Here is a 22,491-nt window from a genome sequence, read left to right as displayed (position 1 = left end):
TTCCTTGATACAATATTTTTCTTCCTACTCTCACTATGGGAGGGAGTCTGGTACAGGGTAGCATGCCATTAGCAATGCACTACTATACTATTACTAAAATAAGATTTGCTTTTTTTTTTTAAAGATTTTATTTATTTATTCATGAGAGACAGAGAGAGAGAGAGAGAGAGAGAGAAGCAGGCTCCCAAGGAGCAGGGAGCCCGATGTGGGACTTGATCCCAGGACCCTGGGATCATGACCTGAGCCGAAGGCAGACGCTTAACCATCTGAGCCACCCAGGCGCCCTAAAATAAGATATTCATAGAGCAACAACGTAATGTCAATTCTGACACTAGTGGAAACAATTCTATCCCACAATTACTTATCTGAACATTTGTTTCAAAACAATTTGTATGATCTGAATAAGTCATGTTTTGTAATTCAAAGCATGATTATTGTCAAAGAATGACAAATTTATTTGAGTACTTTAATGACAGAATTTCTCAAGGGTATAAAGAGGAGTTTTCAACCATACTATAGTGTGAAGCTGAACATTTTTATTTTCTATATATATATACATGTGTATATATATACATGTATATATATATATTCTCTTATCAAGGGTATGTGAGGAAAACACAGTCAAGAACCATAAAGTTATATTTATTATTTAAAAAAATATATACAATCTTAAAACAACTTTGAAATATATACACCTGAATCCCCCCTCCAATTTCTATCAACTAAATGTCAGAATTATGATTATAGAGTCACAATAATACCTTCAGTTGGAAGCATTAAAAGTGGTTGTTTTGGCCATAGTACACAATCTTAAATTGGAATTGCACAAAGTTATGTGTTTTGCCTCCTTCTTTTAAATAATTAAATATTATTTTACCAAATGCATAAATAAACTGCAGGCTGTTGTTGGCATAGTGTCCTCTTTGGCACTCAACTAAATTCAAATTGCCCAATAAACTAAACCTACGCGTGATCTCAGGGTCATGAGATAAAGCCCCACATCAAGCTCTGTGCTGGGCATGGAGCCTGCTTAAGATTCTCTCTCTCCCTCTCCTTTTGCCCCTCCCCTCCTCCCCTCTCTCCCTCTCTGGAAAAAAAAAAAAAAAGTTAAATAAATAAATAAATAATAAAAGAAAATAAACCTACAAATTGACAAGCAGTATGTTAGGAACTTCAGTTTGTCATCAGACAATGGGCTTATTTATTTTAATCTTCTTAAACTTATAAGACTGAACTTTTTTTTAAGATTTATTTATTTATTTATTTGTCAGAGAGAGAACGCACAAGCAGGGGAGCAGCAGGGAGAGGGAGAAGCAGGCTCCCCACTGAGCAAGGAGCCCAACACGGGACTCGATTCCAGGACCCTGGGATCATGACCTGAGCCGAAGGCAGACGCTTAACTGACTGAGACATCCAGGCATCCCAAAATTGTGAACTTTGGATCAAGGAGGACAATCTATTCATTTTGTGCCCAAATATATTCAATACATATTTTATTTATTTTACAAATAAAAAACAGATCTGTTACCATAATTTCATATGAAAGATATTACAAAAGAGTGGTAGGAGAAATGGGAAATTGCCATGGATTAATTCTGCTAAGGAAAATCAGAGATGACCTCAGTTAGCGGAAATATTAGTGCTGTGATTTATAGGAAGTTGTCAACAAGACAAGAGCAGGAAAAAGGCAAGTGAGGCAAAGGATTTAGCTTGAAAAAGCACAAAGAGAATTTCAGAGAATTTCATGTAGTCCTGGGTGGTTAGATCATAAAACAGATGGAAGGAGAGGATGAAGGTGACATTAGAGTTGGGTTGTGTTAGGCCCTGAATGTCAGGGTAAGGAATTCCTTTTTTATCCCAAAAGTGATGGAGAGCCAATAGAGACGCTAAGGCAAGTGTGAAATGCACAGAAATATTCTGACATCAGCGTGTAGAATGGGTGGGGCTGAAGAGATGAGACCAAGGAGCTGGAAATAAGGCCACCACTTGAGCAGAAATGCAAGGAGTAATTGTGTAATGGAAAATGAATTACATATCACTCAGCCTTTATGAGGAATGCCAACATTTTAGATCTGCTCTTTGAGGGATGTATTTGAATAATTCAGTTAGCACAATCTCTACAGGGCATTTTCAATTCTATGTATGGTTTATTCTTACAGTGGTCAGAGGTATTATTCAATTCACAATGCAACCTTTTCCAAAATAAAGAGTAATAGCTTTTTACCTCATATTTGCTTTTCTGCTAAAGGAAACATTAGACCTAGTCTTACTTATGAGTGAAAAAAATTTTGTTCTCATTTATGGAAGAGTATTATATATTATATGATATATTGGTCTGAAAATTATGCACTTGAAAATATACAAAAATAAAAAATATATACAAAAATAGAATGATGCCTTTACCTTTTCCACTTTGCAGGTAGGAGAGAAAGGGATTTGTGTTCTCTCCATAGCACTGGTAGGGATACCATAAACTATGAGGGAAGGAGGGGTGCCTGGGTGGCTCAGTCATTAAGCATCTTCCTTCAGCTCAGGTCATGATCCCAGGGTCCTGGGATCAAGCCCAGCATCGGGCTCTCTGCTCGGCTGGAAGCCTGCTTCTCCCTCTCCCACTCCTCCTGCTTGTGTTCCCTCTCTGGCTGTGTCTCTCTGTCAAATAAATAAATAAAATCTTTAAAAAAAAAAACTATGAGGGAAGGAGTTTTGATACCATACCACATTATGTTTACACTAAGGACTAGTAAGCAAAATGCAGGCAACTGAAACCAAGGAAGAAATAGAAATGTATCAGAATGTTGGAGTAATGTGCCAATTGAGAGGTCTCCCTCTGTTAAGAGTACACATGTATCAGTCTGTTTAGTTTTCAAATGATAAATGCACGTGGGGCATCTTGACAATGGTATTATTCCATAGCAGACATATGGTCCTTACTTAATAAATGATGCCACTGATTAGCATTTATCTTAACACTAAATGATACAGATTCATGAATCCGTTTGCCTGAATACCAAGCTGATGAATGTTACCCTGAAGAGTTTTCAAATGAGAACATTATCCAAGCCAATGTTAAATAGATGACATTATTTTATATTTTCCAGAATAAAAAGAGAGGGATACCATTTAAGTACTCACACGATGGATGCTTATTTGACTTTAAGAAAACATAGTCTAATATAATGGTAAAACTTTCACACAATTTTTCTTGTGAGAGAAATTAATTTTCAGAATGCACAGGGGATGATAATATAGGTTAGGTAACATCTTAAACAAGTTCATGATTATAGAACCACCTCAGTGTTTTTCATAACCAAGCGGCCAGCAGTGATCTCTGGCTTCCAATTAGTCAGAAAGAAAATTAACTTTTGACTATTTTACTTCTAACATAACATAATGAAAAAAAAAGTTGGTGAAAAAATATGGGGAAAAAAAAACTATTCTACTTCAAAAATGAGCCATGCAGAAATTATTCACCAATGATTAAAACAGATGAAATTAGCATAATATAAACAATTGAAATAATCCAATTTGAAAAGTCATAATACCTCTACATGTTCCATTACCTTATTTTTCCTACTTCTCTATTGATACTTGTGTTTGAGAATAGTTTTTTTTTTTATTCTGACTTCATCTTTCTTCTACATTATTCTACGTTCTGTATTATCAATATTGAAAATAAAAGGCAGGCACTTTCTATCTAGTATTCAGTTCAGTTGGAAACAGGATCTGGTGATCAGTGAGACCTATAGAAATTAAAAAAAAAAGCATATCAGAAATCATTACACAACAAAGGTGCTATATACTTTAAATACTAAAATTTTAATAGAAATGTTCTCATAGGAGTAAGGAATTGCCTTTAGTTTGGGCTGCTATAGCAGAATACCATATTCTAGGTGGTTTAAACAACAGAAATGTATTTATCACAGTTCTGGAGGCTGAAAGTCCAAGATTGGGGTGCCAGAGTGGTCAGGTTCTTCCAGGCTGCAGACTGTCAACTTACCAGTGTATCTTCACTTGGCAAAGAGCAGAGAGGAAGCAAGCTCTAGTGACTCTTATGAGGGCATTAGTCCTATTCCTGAGGGCTCCACCCTCATGACCTCATCTAATCCTAATTACCTCCCAAAGGCCCTATTTCCTCATACCATGATATGGGGGTAGGGTTTCAACATACGCATGTTGGGGAGACACAAACATTCAGTCCATACATGAACAAATACAATTAAATATGGAAGGGACTTAATATGTCATAAAAATGAACAACAAAAAAAAGAATACTGCATGTACTATGTAGTTTTTTTTTTAAGATTTTATTTATTTATTTGATAGAGAGAGACACAGCGAGAGAGGGAACACAAGCAGGGGGAGTGGAGAGGGAGAAGCAGGCTTCCCACTGAAGAGGGAGCCCGATGTGGGGCTCAATCCCAGGACCCCGGGACCATGACCTGAGCCGAAGGCAGACTTAGCTTAATGACTAAGCCACCCAGGTGCCCCTGTGTATTTTATTAGTATGTACTCATACAGGAATGTGTGTGTCTATCTGGGTGTGTGTTGTGGAAAATCTGTCAATTTTTTTCTTTCGAGTACATTCACTTTTTTAAAAGGTACAAATCAAAAGCCTGAATTTTTCTTCAGAAAACAGTTGTTTCAGAACAAGGAGGGTTACATTCAAAATATTTCATGGTACATTATAAAATATAAAAACAAAAGCAAAACTTTAATTAAAGGCATCAGAGTGTTCAAAGCACTTCATCTCAACAAAATAAATACAGCTACTATGTTGAGCTAGATATTGAAAAGCATAAGCTCACATATTTTTATAAGTTAACCTCATTCAGCTTCTCAGACATTTACTTTGGTCTCACAAGTTAGAATTAAGTCATAGATTGCTCTACTTTATTCATTTTGATGCATCACAATAAAAAAAGACATATATATACATTTGATACCCCTTTGATCAATCAAAATCACATATGTAAGGTTTTCATTGCACCACATCAAATATAATGGGTCCTATCACTTTCCATCATCCATATCACCCACAAAGAATTTCCTGACCATGAAAACTTGGCAAAACTACAATCTGGATGATGGTATTGGTCATGCAGGGAACTAGAGGTAAGTGAAACCTAGGAATACTAATGAATGAGGCAAGGCTTCAAAAGTGAAATATCAGGGACGCCTGGGTGGCTCAGTTGGCTAAGCCTCTGACTCTTGGTTTCGGCTTGGGTCATGATCTCAGGGCCGTGAGACTGAGCCCTGTGTCTGGCTTCATGCTCAGCGGGGAGTCTGCTTGAAATTCTCCCTCTCCCTTTCCCTTTGCCCCCTGTCAAATACATAAATAAAATATTTTTTAAAAATAAGTGAAATATCATGTCCAAAACAATACTGTGACCAATTTAAAGGAAGTATATTTATAAACAGAAAAAAAGTTCTTAAACCAAAAAATTCCAAAGATATTTAAGTTTACTGTTTTAAATTTAAATAGAAAAAAATGCATTAGATATAATGTTTGTATTTTAGTGATCCCAGAGTTTAGCTCCAACACATTTATCTTAAAATATAAGTATCTGTGATAAAATTTTGTAGAAATTTAAATCCTTTTTATTTTAAATACTCATCCATTAGTGAAGAACTGAAACCTGAATTCCTCCGGATGTTATGCTCAGATATAAATTTTTTTTAAGAAGCAAAGGAAGTTTATTACCACGAATAATAAGTTTAGCTTTGAAAAGCAAGAGACGTTTGCTTAAAGGGCATTAGAAAATCATTTTCTGATGAATTATTTTAAAATACTAAACCAATGTTTCCACCTTTTTAAAACAAATTGCAAAAATGTGGGGATTAAAGAGTATACTTATCATGATGGAAAAATAAATAAAATGATGAAAAAACAAATTTGCAAAAATAAAATCATAATGACTATGTGTTCTTTACTGTAACATATTGTGGCAATAATCTTAAATAAAATAAAATCATCAGTTTCAGGGGGTCAAATGTGATTTCTATAAGCTCAGGAAGTATGTACTTTGTAAGAAAACTGTCTTCCCGTGAAATGAAAACATTTGTATCTCATCCAAATTTTAAACTGTTTAAAATAACGTGCCTTATTATTTGCTATTCTGATTGAGCAAGAATAATAAAGCTCAAGGCATAACAAATTTAGTTTTCATGATATGATGAAATATGCATTAATATTTTTCTTTACTCCCATAATGAGGAATATTTTTAATTGTGTAATTAAACAATTTAAAATTATTCAAAGAGCAGGCAGATAAGTTTTTATTCCTCAGTTTGTGCAACACTACAATTGAAAAACCAAACAGAATGCTTTATTCCTTCTTCAATTCTCAACATTTCTAGCATAAAATTGTTAAGGAGTTTTCATCATTAAAGGATAAACCAGTGGAAAATTTAACCTCCTATTTACTACGGCCATTCAATGTCTTATAGCATAAAGTATGGCTTCAGCTGAAAACTGGATTTTGATTCATTTTCTGATAAAACTCCCTTAAAATTATAAAACCCTATTTCCTCAACCAACAATAATTTTACATATCTAGAAAAATGAAAGTTCTGACTTATTGTATATTTGAAGTAGGAAATGGTATACATAATCAGTAAAATGACAACAAACATGCTCCACCATATCAGCAAACATCTGCAAGGACGGAATACAGCATACCATTCACAAATACCAGAGTGAAAAAGAATATGTCAGTCAAAGGTTAATTGCAATAATATTTATTTCCTACTATTATAATTTCTTTTTCTCCCCTTAAAGGGAAATGTATTCTATCAACTGTGTTATCACAGATTTAATCCAGGTTTCTTACCTGATTCCAGTAACACCTGATATACAAAAGGGAAAAACCACAGAGCTTTGGTTGTCAGCAAAAGATACTCTGGGCAACCCCCGGCGTAACAGAAATACAAATGATAGATGGTGATTCAGTTGAAGATGGTGAAATAAAAGCATTTACAATTCACCGTTCTCCTATGAAATCCTTCCAAAAATAACATAAATAATGAAAGATTGAAAAAAAAATACAAAATGAAACCACATCTGTAATTATAAGTAATCGACAACAAACGGTGATAAATAGCTTTCAAACAGGGACACATTTTTGCACTAATGGAAGAAATGACATTCACTGGCACATATCTTGGAGAGGATCTAGATTTCACTCCCGAGACATTCTTCAAAGACTGTTCGAAGCCACCATGAGATGGAAAGAGGACAGGCAAGAGATAAACAAAATCTGTCTTTATAGAATTCCAGGTACATATCCCCAAATGGTGGAATATGGAGATAAGGAAAAAGTTGCTGATAGACTGTATTTGATAGTTGTGAAACAGCGTGCCGGGTAAAACAGATGACTAGCGTGAACGCGGGAGACAGGAGGAAGGGGAGAAAATCATTAGAGTGCTAACAACACCGAGAAAGGAAAAGTAGGAGGTTTTTACACCGTGAGCCACGTGGAACACCAAATGTCAAAAATAGAGAAAAGTATGGTCCCTGGGCAGAAGTTAAAACAGATTTGGGGAGGTGGGCTTGAAATCTGAAATTTAAATAGCTGCTGTGGGCTGCTCTGATTCATTCCCTGCCACTTCCCACATAGAGTTCAGTAAATAGCTGGCTTCATTCAGTGATTAATAGAAAGAAATCAGCCTGAAACACAGGCAGAGGAAGCAGAACACAATGAAAACGCAGGGGAAGTTCATACCAGAGAAAAAAATTTTTTTCAGGAAACAGACGAAAAGTTTATATAAAGAGTTATTTGTAGTCTCAAATTACAGACATGATCTCATTAATAGGAGAGTGAGAGGCTCAAAGAAAAGATAATGTTTTAATAGATTCTAAAAATAGTAGAAAGAAATGAAACAAATGACATGGCACAGAAAGCAAGAAGAAAGCAATGGAAAAGAGTAAAACCATTATGAAATCAAAAATTACATTAGAGGTTACAAACTAGAATAAACACAACTGAAAACTCACTTGGGTTATGGTTAACAAGAGTTGACGACAAATTTATAAATACAAAAGTGATTATAAGAAATATTATATATAGTACAGAGGCAAGAGATTGAACATAATTAGCACTTAGAAAAATTATTTAGACAAACTATAGGGAAAAAGCTTTCCTGCAATAAAGACTGAAATGTGGAACAAAAACACACAGAGTCCCCAGAATCTCTTGCTTTATTCAACACTATCTAAATTGCAACAGTCTCTCCAGTTTTACCCTAGTATTTTAATCTTAAATTTAGACAAAGGTAGAGTCAATGTTTTTTTTTTATTATTTAACAATATTCATTTATGAAATATTTGGCTCCTAAATTTATAAAACTGCCTTTTAAACAATCACTCACTCTACTCTTCTATACAACCATATCTATACCGAAGTATCTGGCCTGATATTCATGACATATTAACATTTTCTTGGGGGTGGGATTTTGAGATTGTTTCTAAATTTCTGCAATGCCTATTTTCATTTTTAACAATTATGTATCATTGTAACAAATGACAATGAAGTCATTGGGATTTAAAAGAAGAAATGAAATGCCAAGATTAACTGAGAGAGAAAAGAAAAATGAGACATCTCGATTCTTGTATGATCTCCAGATTTGTGGCCCTCTGTTCCATAACTCATACAGCAATCAAGTGAGTTCTCTAAAACAGAAGCATAGCATATTCATTTTCATCTTACTATCTTGCAAGATCTTCAATAAATTGCCACTAGTCCAGGATCAAGTCCAATTTCTTTAGTAATTTACACGAAACTCTCTAATCCAGCTCCAGTAGGTCTTTCCAACATCACCATCTTTCACTTCCCTGAATTCACCTTCCCTCCTACTGCTTGGAATAATTTGTAGTAAGAGTTCTTCATGCTTCAGGAGGTGGTAAAAATGGGCTCTTGTTTGTTTGTTTGTTTGTTTGCGGAAGTCAGCAGAGGGGCTGAAACTCCAAATTATTCCGTACAATTCAGTTCAAAATCATCTCTGTGAAGCCTTCCCTGCCATCACTCTTTTTCCTCCTCATAAACAAAGTTATAAAATTACGTGCATCATTTTCCACCCTCTGTATCAGTGCCAAGCTGAACAATATTAAAGCCTGATGCAAAAGAAAAAAATATATGAATACTAATCTTATATTTATTTAAAATTTAGGTACTTTGTTAATCATAAATTTTTGTGTGAATTTTGATTTTTAAAAATATTCCTTCATAATATTATTTATCTTGATTACTAAGGTTTTTGATGCCCCTCTATATTGTTTGTGTTTTAGGTGAGGGTTCACTCGTATCACCCTAGTCTTAGTCTACTCTGTAGTGCTGGAGCACTTATTACACTCTATAGTTACCTTGTCTACACATCTATTATCACTACCAGACTGGGACCACATAAAAGGAAAGGAACCAGTTTCATTTCTCTGTATATATCTAAAAATGAGCATAGTACCTAATATGGAGCAGGAACCCAGTTAGTAAGGATGAATAAATACCCAGAAAAGAGAAATAACCAAATTCTTCAAAGAATAAAATCTTCCACAAGGAAAAAAATATCTAATCTAAATGGAGAAGGGTGTTTTTTTGTTTGTTTGTTTTAGCTTTGTTTTCTTAAGGTTAGGGAACCTTAGCTTGAGTCAAGTCATGAGCTTAACGTAATTAAGCAGTGAAACTAAAATCAGGTTTTTTTCCCCATGAACATCTATTTGTGGCACAAAGTTTTGAGTGTATCTATTCTAAGAAATGCCTGTATTTAGTCTACTATGAGAATCAGAAAATATTAAAATTAAAAGAAAGCTTAGGTAATATTTAATCCTCCCATCCTCTTATAAATAAGGAATCAAGCCTAGCAAGGTTAAGTGACTCCTTTAAAATCACAATAGAGTCAGAACTTGAAATGAGGTCATTCATTTCTCCACCTGGTGTTTTTCACTGGAGGTTACTGACCATTCTAGAAGAGGGGACCATTGGAAAACAGAGAGTGAGGAGTGGGGATTTTTTCTAGGTCAGGCAGAATTGACCAGCTCACGGGTAAAATAAACCACAAATTTTTTACTTATTGCTTGAAACATGGTCACTGTTAAGGTGAAGTGATTGAAAAATGACCTTTCAAAGTTAATTCTGGCCCCTTGCTTTTGTCTTTGTCACCCGCCTCTCTGTGATTCATTTTCATCGGTAAGAGAGTGGCTCTACTTTACGCCGACTCTAATTCAAGATTTGTGGGGTGCGATATAAAAGATACACTATTCGAATACTCTGTATATGAGCAAATGCAAGTCATTTTTATCTGCAGATTCATCATATAAATACACTATTATACTCGGTCATGGCTGGAGTAAATTGGAAGTAATTACGTATAAGGTCCAGCTTGGAGTTGAAAGCTAGGATATAGATACTGGTACTGAAAAAGACAGTTCTGAATTTCATCTTTAAAAGATAAGACATACATAGTTACCATTCTCAGCCAGAATTATTCTTCACAAATTGTCAAGCCTTTGAGCTCTCCTAATGACTCTTGTAAGATTTGCTAATAGTAAAAAGTGACTGGTTCTTCACAAAAGTGTTTTATTTAACATAGCTCTAAGTTATTGGGAAGACAGCAATGATGACCAAAATAAAAAATAAAAAATGTAGCCATGACTTGATTTGATGAAACTCAGTTAGGGAAAATAAACTGTGCGTGATTATTATTATCATTTTGTGCAAATGAAATAATCCTTTTTTTTACTAATGATTAGACTTTCTGGTCAATTTATTCTTCACATTAACAATTAAGAATTCCTTAGTTAATTTTGCCCTTTCTCTTTATTTGGCCACCGGATTTATTTTAAAATCTTCCTCATATGCAAAGAAGAAAACTATAGGTTCACCTGGATCCCTAGGCTGCAAATCTAATATCATTAATTTTTACCCCTTTAAAATCTGTAAAATTTACAGGAGAAGAATTTCTTTTTTAAAAAGGAAAGAGGGCGCCTAGGTGGCTCAATTGGTTAAGCGACTGCCTTCAGCTCGGGTCATGATCCCAGGGTCCTGGGATTGAGTCCCGCATCGGGCTCCCTGCTCTGCGGGGAGCCTGCTTCTCCCTCTCCCACTCCCCCTGCTTGTGTTCCCTCTCTCGCTGTGTCTCTCTCTGTCAAATAAATAAATAAAATCTTTAAAAAAAAAAAAAAAAGGAAAGAAGCCAATAAGATATTTCTTAAGAATAGGCCAATGGATAAGCAAGGAGTATATTCCTCAGGAAAGAAATAAGGTCATTTCATTGGAATAATAAGCAATCATAGCTTCCAACAATAATTTCAAGCATTGTCCTCAAGGCTAGAAATCTACTCACATTCATAAAACAACTTATGATAAGCTTTTTTGTACAAGTACTCTTTATTAAACATATACATATATACAAATTTTATTTGGCCTCATTTTACTAGCATCAATTTATAAGTGAGGACTTGGATTGGATGATTTTAAGAGCATCTTTCAGCCTTAAAATTGTTAGTGATTCTAGGACATACCTAGAGTGATAGCCAAAAAGGAATTCTCAGATATGACTCACAATTAATATTTGGCATTTGCACATTTTATAGTTCTCATATACAACCATTCCAAGGCAATGCAATAACTGAAAAACTAAAGGCAATGATTTAATGTCATTTCTTTTCTAAAAAATAAGAGATTCTGCTTAGAAGGTGGTCATTTTTATCAAAACGTTCCCCCAAACATCCAGAACACATTCATTCACACAACCCAGATCAGGAAGAAAGAAATATAGAAGAAAAATCTGGAAGCAACACAACAAAAAACTAGACCTAGATTTAGTGTCATAAGACAGCTGCAAGAAATTCAATTAAGTTGTTAAGCTTACGTAATGAAAAAGAAAAGTTAGTACATGAAATCCCTGATAAATTCTTTACCAGAGTCAGCAGAATCTTACCCCTTGGCTATGATCTTTCTTCTTTACTCCATTCCTTTGCTGCTCTTTTAATTTTAAAATACTCACCTTTGTATGAAACCGTACAAAAATTGCCCTCCCCCAAAACATTTAACTTCCCAGAAATACAAAACTACCGACACAAAAACTTTCCAGAAGATTAGCATTTCACCAGCCATATAGATCTATGTTGGGAAAAACATCTAAAAGGCCTTGTATTGAGTTCCTAATTCTGATGGTTTAATGGTTCTGATCAAATTCTATCCTACTATTCTGATCAAATTTGAGACAGATTATTTATATGATCTTATAATGCCCAGATTTCTTCTCTTAGGTACACAGTGCTTCTTATTTAGAGAACAATCTGTACACATTTTCATTATATTTTGAAGTCAATTGCTGAAGCTGTGCTAATGTGTTACCCTCTATAATATAGGAGAAACAAATATTTTCAATATGCTCTCAGACTCTAATTTCTTCCATTAAAGAATGCAACGTCCTCTGCTAGTTTATGGTTCGTTAGCATGCACTGATTGTTCTACTATTCAAGTAATAGCGTAGGTAAAGGTGAAAGAGCTTTCCTAGAGAGACAGTGTCTAGCTTAGTGCCTGGAACACAGTAGGCTCTGAATAACTATGTGTTAAAGAATACATAACTGAATGAACTACTGTCGAAAAGAATTCATACAATGAGTTAAACTTTGGCTCAAAGCACAGATTTTCAAGTCAAGTGTTAAGTCCTGTTTGGCCAACATAAGACAGGGAACACATCTTCCCTGGTCTCTGTTTTTGTTTTTGATGTAGCAGAGGTTTCACTCATTGATCAGTATTTATTTTGTTCCATTTCCTTTTAAACATGTTTCATTTAACAAGAAAAGTCCTTTTCTTGCAGATACTAGAAGGATCTCCAAAGGTCACCTCATATGATATCCGATAAACAATTCTGATTAAGGACAATGCCACTGGGAAATTTAGGGTGATTGTATATGAAAAAATGTCGTAGTCTGTTTTCAAATTTCAGTGCATAAGTATGTACCACGTACCTCCAGTAGCCCTATTTCTCTTGTCCCAACTTTCCAGGATGGTCTGCAATTCATCTAATTTGAATGCTGAACTGACTCTATTCAAATCATTTTTCTGCAATGAAAGATGGCTCACTCTCTCTTCACTGAGGAATGAATTAACACTCCCAATAACTGGCTTGAATTTTTTAAATGTAAAAATTACGTAGACTTTTTATTTTAATAAAGAACAATGATTTATCTTTAAAAACATTTAAAAAGGCATTCTGCATTAAGTTCATCATCTTTTAGGAAACTACTCTAGCAACACAATTACATTAGGCTTTCTGATTTCTCCATAGTGTCCTTAGATAAATAAACAACCCAATAGACCATGTTAAATGCCCCGAATGTTACTGGAAAGAGAATGCGGGCATATTTGTCTATTTTGCTTGTGCCAGATCCAGGCGGTGGTGGAGCAGAGGGAGGAGTGGTGGCTGACAACTTCCCAGGAGCCCCTATGGTATTAACGGTGGTCTTAATTCGCTCCAGTCTCGATCCGAACACACGGTGGGTAGAAGCAGATCCAACGGAAGCCTGTTGGGACACATACCCAGTTCTACGAGGAGTAGAAGGAGGAGCAGATAGAGGTGCTCTTGCAGCAGATATCGTTTCCGCTGCATTTGCATGGCTGAATGGGTTTGGACTGGAAGCTAAGTAAGACTTCGATGTGGCTTCGGAAGATCCTTGAAGAACTGTGGAAGATTTGCTCGAATGGTTTCCCACCTCAGTTCTGTTGCCAACATCAGATTCAGAGTGAACTGAGGCATTTGATCTTTTCCTCATGTTCAGACTGGCATTTGTGTTCTGAAAGGGTATATTAAAAATTACATTGATTATGTCATTTTATGTAGAAAATTTAAAAATTTAAAGGGATCAAATAATTAAAATTCATTGCTTCTATAAAATAAGCTATTATTAATATGCTCTAGCTACTCATCTTGATGTAAAAGCTTAAAAATACCTAACTAAAAAAGAACATGAATGTATTTGGAACACTGAATCAAAAATCTTCTATTTCAAAATATTGTCCACTTTTATAAGCAATCAGAATTTTAATCTATAGAAAGATTTGGCTTTTAGAACTATAAACTAGACTTATGCTTGATTTAATTTTAGGAGTCCATGATGATAGCGGTACAACTTCTTTGTTCAGTTTTATTGTAAATCATATTCTGTGATAGGCTGTATACCCTTCAGTGAGTTTTACATATGTTTTTTTTATAAACAGGAGGAACCGTACTTAGTCTTTTGCACAGAATAACAATAATAACCATGCATATGTGCATGACATTCCTTAAAAAAAGGAAACTCCAAAACCTTAAATTTCCAAATCCCTGAAATTTATTTTCATAATCTTACATAGGCAATAACACACATTATTATAAAATCTGGAAATCCTAATGCATTTTATCTTTTCACCACAATAACAAAAATGCAAAGGAGCATTAATTTTAAATAAATGTTATATTAGACATATAAACAGCATCACCATACCATTGAATAAATATCTGAATTCAAACTATTTACCAAGAAACGGTGTTTAAATCAAAATGGAACTATTTTCCATCAAATAACTTTATGTGTAGAACAAGACTATACTTGAATACAGATGCATGATAAAGATTAAAATTAATTCTCCTTATATTCTGGCAGGCATGATAAATAACTGGATAGCTAACTATAGATTGTCCATGCTAATGAAGGAAAACAATGCTCAAATGATTCCCCAAATAGTCATGTCCGTCTTTAGAATATACCATGATTTTTTTATAAAAACATTTCTTCCTTAATTATGTTTATCCTAAACTACTTTAGGATAGTTGCCTTCTATGCCCTCTCCCCTTACCATTTCATGAAATAGATGGTAAGTGAGGAGATGAAGAAGGAGAGGAAGAAGACCAGCGCACAAGTGGCTGATTAGAAGGAGCCAGCCTACAGGAATATCACAGATAAAATCATATACAATTGACTGACAGCTCATTTTACAGAGACATGTTTATTCTACAAATATAATCCTTTTTCAAAACCACACTCATCAAGTAGGCTGAAAGTGTTTAATCCGTATCTAATGTATTTGTGGATTATGACTTCAAATTTGCTAAGTAGAGAAAGAATAAAAGCCTCACAAAATATAGAGCCAAAGTAAGATCTGAGAGGTTTAGGAAGTATTCTTTATGTCAGTCTGGAGTATTCTTCCAGGCAGGTTCAGTTGAACTCATGAGAAATTGTAGTCTAACATATGGCACCTAATCTTGGTGGAGACAATTGAAACCAAAATTGACATCAACATAAAAGCTGAAGATACCATTATTTACCCTGAAATTTTCCTCTACTAAGCACATTGTAAATGTCAATTAATCCTCAGATTTTGAGTCCTTTTTTACAGAATGGAATAATAGTTAATCGATTAACATTAATTTTGAAATGTCATACACACAGTGAAGAATATAGACAATAAGGTATATCCACATTTAAAGAGTTTACACTATCATTGACAAGATGCATACCCACACACATGATTCAATCAAAAATACAACAAAAGTAAAATATAGTGAATGTCAAACTAGTAAAGTGCTCAATATACTAAGAAGAGAAGGGAAGAGAGGAATAGCAGACCAATTAAACAAGCAGGAAAGAAACATATGTTTTCAAATATAATCTTATATTGCATACTGCTTTCTTCCACAAAAAGTCAGGCTGCCCGTAATCTTTAGAAACTCATATTTTTCCCAAAACTAGGGGCGCCTGGGTGGCTCAGTTGGTTAAGCGTCTGCCTTTGGCTCAGGTCATGATCCCAGGGTCCTGGGATCGAGCCCCGCATCGGGCTCCCTGCGCAGCGGGGAGTCTGCCTCTCCCTCTCCCACTCCCCCTGCTTGTGTTCCCTCTCTCACTGTGTCTCTCTGTCAAATAAATAAATAAAACTTTAAAAAAAAAAAAAAAAAAAAGAAACTCATATTTTTCCCAAAACTAAATTCTAAGAATCAGAGGCTTCCACTTCTGGCCAAAATGGAGTAAAAGGGACTAAATTTACTCTCCTGTATGAAATGACAGGGAAAAAAAAAAACTGGACAAAACATATGAAGCAATTGTTTTGTTTTTTTTTTCAAAGATTTTATTTATTTGAGAGAGAGAGCACACAAGCAGGGGGAGGGGCAGAGGGAGAAAGAAGCAGACTCCCCGCTGAGCAGGGAGCTCAATGCGGGGGTTGATCCCAGGACCCTGTGATCATGACCCGAGCTGAAGGCAGACACTTAACCAACTGAGCCACCCAGGCACCCAAAGAAATTGTCTTTTGAAGACACTGAGCATTAGACAACATAGAACCATAATCCTTGAGAGAAAAGAAACAAACTTGAAAGCATTTCCATGCTGTAGAACAGGAAAGGAGAATCCAGGAGAAATATGACAGATTCCCTGAATTGAGGACATGAGCTGAGAATCTGGGGAAGTCAAGGTGGCTAGCATTTATAGGAAAAAGTAACAGGCAAGTGTATGCTAAAAAAAAGTGAGAGAGAGAGAGCACTCCAAAAATCTGAAAGAGTCTCCATTGACTATTTTGCTAAGCCCAGATCAGTTTATGAGTATGAAGCACTACCCAAGGCTGCAAAAAGAACCCCCTAAAAGGATTGGAAGAAACAGTACCTGGAACACACAAAACTAGGGATAATGCATTTTCCCACCAGCCAGACTGTAAAATCTCACCATTCGTGTAGCGTTTGGTAGAGTACAAAGAAGGACCTTGCTTCAGTAATATGGAATAATTAGCCCTAACACAGCTCTAGTCCTGCTGAATGAATTTTAAAAGTAAGAACTGAAAGGATGAAATTAACTCTAAGTGACTTAGGTAGGCCCCAGAAAAAAGCACAAGAACATTTACAGGATTCTGTCTTCTTTCCCTCTAGGTCTGCAACTTTCTGCAACTTCCTGAAATCCCAACTGTGAATCATGTTCTATATCGTTGATTAAATACAGAAATTGCAACAAATTTTCCTCCTCCTCCATATTCATATTCATGCCCCCTTGTGATATGAATGTCCCACTCCTGTCCCATCAAGAGATGGAGTTTATTTCCCTACAGGCTTCCTTATAACTTTCTCTGGCCAACAGTATGTGGTGCAAGTGATGGGTGTGTCATTTTGTCTTAGCCTTAAGAGTTCTTGCTTGCTTCCACTCTCTCTCAAAACACTGCCGTCAACACCACTAGAACAAGCTAGGACTAAACTGCTAAAAAGATCCTTTGGAGCAGAGCCAGTCATCCCAGTGAGGCTATCCTAGGTCACCCAACAGTTAGCTGATCACTAGACACATGAATCTGTCCCAGCTAAGAGAGGATGAACTGCCCAGCCAAGCCTAATCAAGATCAACAGAACTTCCCAGTTAACCCATAGACTTGAAAGCAAAATTAAATGTTTATTGTATGCCACTGAAATTTTGTACTTGTTTGTTATGTAGTATTATTGTGGCTCCAGATAACATATATAGTCCAATTAAATCAAGGGTCCTAACAGAAGATACTGCCAAACTTACTGTGAGGGGGCTAGTTCTCAAACATTCTGGGGTAAGTAGAAGGCTGACCTGCCCAGAATTCATCGAAGACCATTAGGAGGCCCTGTTGCCTAACTCCACATACTAGCTAAAGGACCAAGATATTTTGCCCTTTATAATCCATTCTTAAAGAGTAACAGTATTTTAAAACCAGGAGAAATTCTAAAATTCCAGCTCCTCATTTTAGGTGTAGAGAAAAGTAAGAACATAGAGGTTATGACTGGCTTGAAGTCATACAGCGAGTTACTTACAGAGGGTTTTGCCATGTTACATAGCCTCTTGATAAACAAATGCGGAGGAGCCATTAAAGAACTTAATGAACAACACCTATCTATTTGAGGCAGCTAAGCACTCGTAATAGTTAAGTACATTGTTAGAAACTGATTAAAGACTTGGAAATCAGAAAAGAGTACAGCATGTCCTTTCAATGTCACAGTGGGGCACTGTTTAACAAGTCCACCCAAGGATTATTAAGCTTGTAGGGAAACTTACTTGAGTGTGATTTTGCTATTTAATATTGGGTTTGAGGGCAAACACCATGAAGTTACGTGTTAACTCATAGCTTCCTGTCCAGTAGGAAAGACCACCAAAGGTTATGTTATGGTTTGGTTGCCCTGTAGGATATTAATCACTTCTATATCATACCTAGTATTTATTGTAGTACTCCATTTTTTTAAATGGCTATTTGTAATCATTAAGAAGATTTTGAACCTGTTTTACCATTTATGTGGTTCCCTCGTTAATTAATGAGCTGGATAAAACTTTGGCAGATGTCCATTTCATATTTGTATGAATTCTCTTTTTGATGGTTTGAAAATTATATTCTGACTGGATATACTATACATTCTCACCACATCTACTATTAGACAAGTTATAAATATCAAAGAAATTAAGCATAGACTTGAATACACCTGGAGAAAGAAAGTGATCCCAAGCCAAAGAGATAGGATCCATCTAAAGTGATTGGAAAAAAAGAATCAAAGAAGCAAGAGACTTCATGAAAATGGAGGGAGTGGTATGAAGTGTGCCACTAGGATTACCACTCCAAAAAAGATCAAATCTTTTTATTCTTGGTTTAAAACTATTAGTAAGCTTCTAGAGTACAAATACGATCTTATTAATCACTGTAGGAGAATGCACACACCAGGCATCTACTTCATTTTTTAATATATTTCATTGAAACAGATATATTATGGAATCAAGATTCTTTTTCAAATTAAAAAAATTGAAGAGAAAATGTCAAAAATCTGGCATCCAGATAACCATTCCTTTGTTGATGGGGCAGATTTTTAGAATATTGCACGCAGCGCCTAAGTGCATGTTACCCTGATGCAATCCTAAGTCTGACTAAAAATGCCTAACGAGTCTCAATACTCTATATATCAGAACCCACTTAAAGGAAAGCAGAATTAGACTGATTTGGGGCTTAAATCTTTGCTTTCTGTCAAGCAGCCAAATGATAAGATATTTTGTACTGATGTCCCAAAGACTACTATGTAAAAAGTAGTTGTCATTTTCCATGGTGACAAACCACAAAAGAATTGAAAGACCTGCTGGCCCACGTGGCACAGGATTCACTAGGAGTACTATTCACACAGACCTCGAATTTTGGAAATTTGGAATTTTGTGTCAGAGTGATGCAATGTTGAGACTTGAGTGGCATCATCAGTATTCAGCAGACATGCGGTGGTTACAAACAAGAAAAGCACCTAAGCTTCATTTGAATTATAAAAAATGACTGAGTTTGAAATCATTTTGTCATTAGTCACAATAGCCCAAAGCAAGGAAACTGGTGGGATAGAGACGCGAGGTGGCAGACTCAAACATTCCCAACAAATGAAAGCAGCAATGGGCAAACAGGAGCACATCCAAGCAATTCGTCCATCATGACTGTGATCTGACACAATTTCAAAAGAAGTATTATCAACTGCAAAAAGAAAATTCATCTCCACTTATTACTCCAGCAGCAGTGAGATAAAGTGACTAAGATGAGCTTTGCAGAATACACGTTACATTCACATTGCTTGCTTGAGAAGCTAATGAAGTTTAATAAAATGTAATTTAACCCTTCCAAATTAAAAACAAACAAGGCTAATAATGAACAGGTTTTTCTTCCAGAATATCAATGAGTCAAATATTTAAAAAAAAAACCCAATAACGTAAACACGTTTATTCCAGGCCATTCTGACAGGACTTCAGCCACACATCTTATTTAATAAGGAAACAAACAAGTACGGTAGAGCAGCTGAAACTGATCTCCAAGGTGATGATTTACTGAGGACTATCAGTAGTGTTTTTAGAAAATGCTACCACATAGAAATGAAAAACATCCCCTCCAAATAAATATGCTAAGTATTTCATAAATACCAGAGGACTCAATCATACATTGAACAACAAAATGTATAAATGAAAATGCTGAGTTCTCTGTTTATTCTATTTCATTTTCTCCCAATGTTAGCATTTAATTCAATGTTTGTATTTCCATAAGCTATGAAAATACTACTTTCAATAACAGGCACTGGGATAAAAAAATTTATGTCTTCAATTTGAAATTACCAGAGAACAAACCCCTACAGAATTTATTCATTTTGTCTTTACAGGTTTAGAAGCCGAAAGTTTAAAATATCAGGATTTCGTGAAGACATGCAATGTGGTGGTTAATTTTGTTTCATAGCGATTGCTAGTGCTTCTTTTTATTTGCCAGTTAAATATATGGCTCTAGCAGAGGAAATCTCTTTGTCCCAGCTTTCACTAGTCAGATCAGAAGCTCTCAGTTTGATCAAGTGAACTTGACTGAATGCTACTGCAATTGCTCTGAGAACCGCATTCACCAATGCTCCCAACATAACCCTGGAGACGGTAGAGGGCAAAGGGCCCTCCACTCATTTTATCCAAATGCAAACACAAACCTGGATGAATCTTTTCTTGCTTATTAATGAAAAGCAGCATTATAGTCATTCTAGGTGTTTATAAGAATAATCTGGGGGGCCACTGGGGGAATCAGCTGGTTAAGCATTCGACTCTGGGTTTCGGCTCAGGACATGATCTCAGGGTCGTGAGGTTGAGCCCCATGATGGGCTCCATGCTCAGCAGGGAGTCTGCTTGAGATTCTCTTCCTCTTCCTCTTTCTCTGCCCCTACCCTGCTTGTAGGTGCACGTGCGCTCTTTCTCTCTCTTCCTCTCTCTGAAATAAATCAATAAATCTAAAAAAAAAAAAAAAAAGAATAACCTGGGAGCTAGTTAAAAATTCAGTCTCTGGCCTATTTGCAGGAAGCCTTATTTATCAGTTATGTTATTGCTAATCATCAGAGATCAGAAATTGGGAAGCACTGGCTAAATAATTAGGATTATGTACCCCCAAATCAGACAGACCTGGATACAAGTATTGAATTTGCCTTTTACTAGCTGTGAGATATCGGGCAAGTTATTTAACCTCTTGAAACTTCAAAAATCCTTGCCAAAACAGGAGTAACAATGGTACCTTCCTCATAATGAATAAATAAAATAATGCATGTAAGGTACTTATAATGTCCAGCACATAGTAGGCATCAAACAAACATTATATAGACATAATCCAGCAGAAGGCAGATAATGAGATTCTGTCCCCAAAAGAAAAAGGTGTATCACTCTTTATAAATCCCACTATGGTAAATAAACTTTTAGAAGATATTTTCTGGGTTTCTATAAAAATATGGCCACCATTTCTAATAATCAGAAAGGTGAAGGAACACTGAAGCAAGGGACAGTCTGTGGTATAAGAGGAAGTCGTCCAGGAAAAGGATGTTGCTGGCTGAAATGAGAAATAAATATGAGGAAATATAAAATGCAATACAAAATTAAAATGTGTATTTGACACAGTAAATGGGAGAATTAACACTATAGTAAATCCTGTAACTTGTGATGTAAGACAAATATAAAAAGCTCTTCTAGGAAGAAAACAGCAACAACAGCAGCAATGGTTAACTTTTGCTCAGTGGTTCTTCTACAATTGGCACTCAGCTAACATGCTTTTAACTAATTAGCTGCCGCAACCATATGTCATACTCCATATAGGAAAAACTATAGCCACGAGTATTTCAATGTGCAAAAATGTTGTGGGTTATATAACAAAGGAATCTCATGTATTAGATCACTGGTCTCTTTCTGGAACCTTCCAACTGTTAGTAAAGTCCAAAAACTAGTCATCGGGGAAACAGCAAAGACTGGAGGAATTGATGTAATCCAACCTCGAGGAAGATATTCACACCACGCTATGCCATGAAAAGATACACAGAACATTGGCTCAAAATGAGAACTTTGGCAACCTAGTTTGGCTGGCCCACTTTCTAAATGTAATGGAATATTAAAAAGAATTGTATCTGTGGATATATTGGTTCGGCCCTATAATATCACTCTCTTTTCTCTCTTATTTCAATTACAGAAGTCAAAAGGACGTTCTTCCACATTTAAGTTGGATGCAGGAAATGGGGCAGTGAAAGCACTAGACTTGGGATAGTAGAAGGCAACAAATGTCAAAGAAGGTAAAATAATCAAAACATTAAGAGGTTTGAATCATTACTATAGACTGAACTGTGTCCCACTCTAAATTCATATGTTGAAGTCCTGACCACCCACCCTGGGACTGTATTGGAGATAGGATCTTTAAGGAAGTGATTAAGGCTAAATTAGGTCATAATGGTGGAGCCCTGACCAGATAAAACTGGTATCCTTATAAAAGAAGAGACACCATGGAGCTCTTTCTCTGTGTCAAAAGAGGATACAACAAGAAGGCAGCCATCTGCAAGCCAGAAAGAGAGCTCTCACCAGAAACCAACCCTGCTGGAATCTTGATCTTGGATTTTCTAGCCTTTAGAACCACGAGAAAACACATTTCAGTTGTTTAAGCCGTCCAATCCATGTTATTTTTGTTACGGCAGCCTGAGCCGACTAAAGCAATTCTCTAACTTCCATAAAAT

At 35.7% G+C, this 22,491-nt stretch overlaps 1 protein-coding gene across 1 annotated transcript in view; it reads right to left on the bottom strand.

Annotated features, from left to right (window-relative positions):
• Positions 1–4,330: 4,330 nt before the first annotated feature.
• GABRA4 (gamma-aminobutyric acid type A receptor subunit alpha4) overlaps positions 4,331–22,491 on the bottom strand; it is a 56,541-nt gene continuing 38,380 nt past the window's right edge. The window contains exon 7 of the mRNA XM_081812425.1: positions 4,331–13,795. Coding sequence (XP_081668551.1) covers positions 13,262–13,795 — 534 coding nt within the window. The 3' untranslated portion in view covers positions 4,331–13,261. The remainder of the gene's footprint in view (positions 13,796–22,491) is intronic.

Source organism: Leptonychotes weddellii, chromosome 2 (assembly GCF_054177405.1).
Source record: "Leptonychotes weddellii isolate Sample4059 chromosome 2, ASM5417740v2, whole genome shotgun sequence".
NCBI classification, from domain to species: Eukaryota; Metazoa; Chordata; class Mammalia; order Carnivora; family Phocidae; genus Leptonychotes; species Leptonychotes weddellii.
The sequence above is the reverse complement of the archived record's forward strand: the minus strand, read 5'-3'. Positions and strand labels throughout refer to the sequence as shown.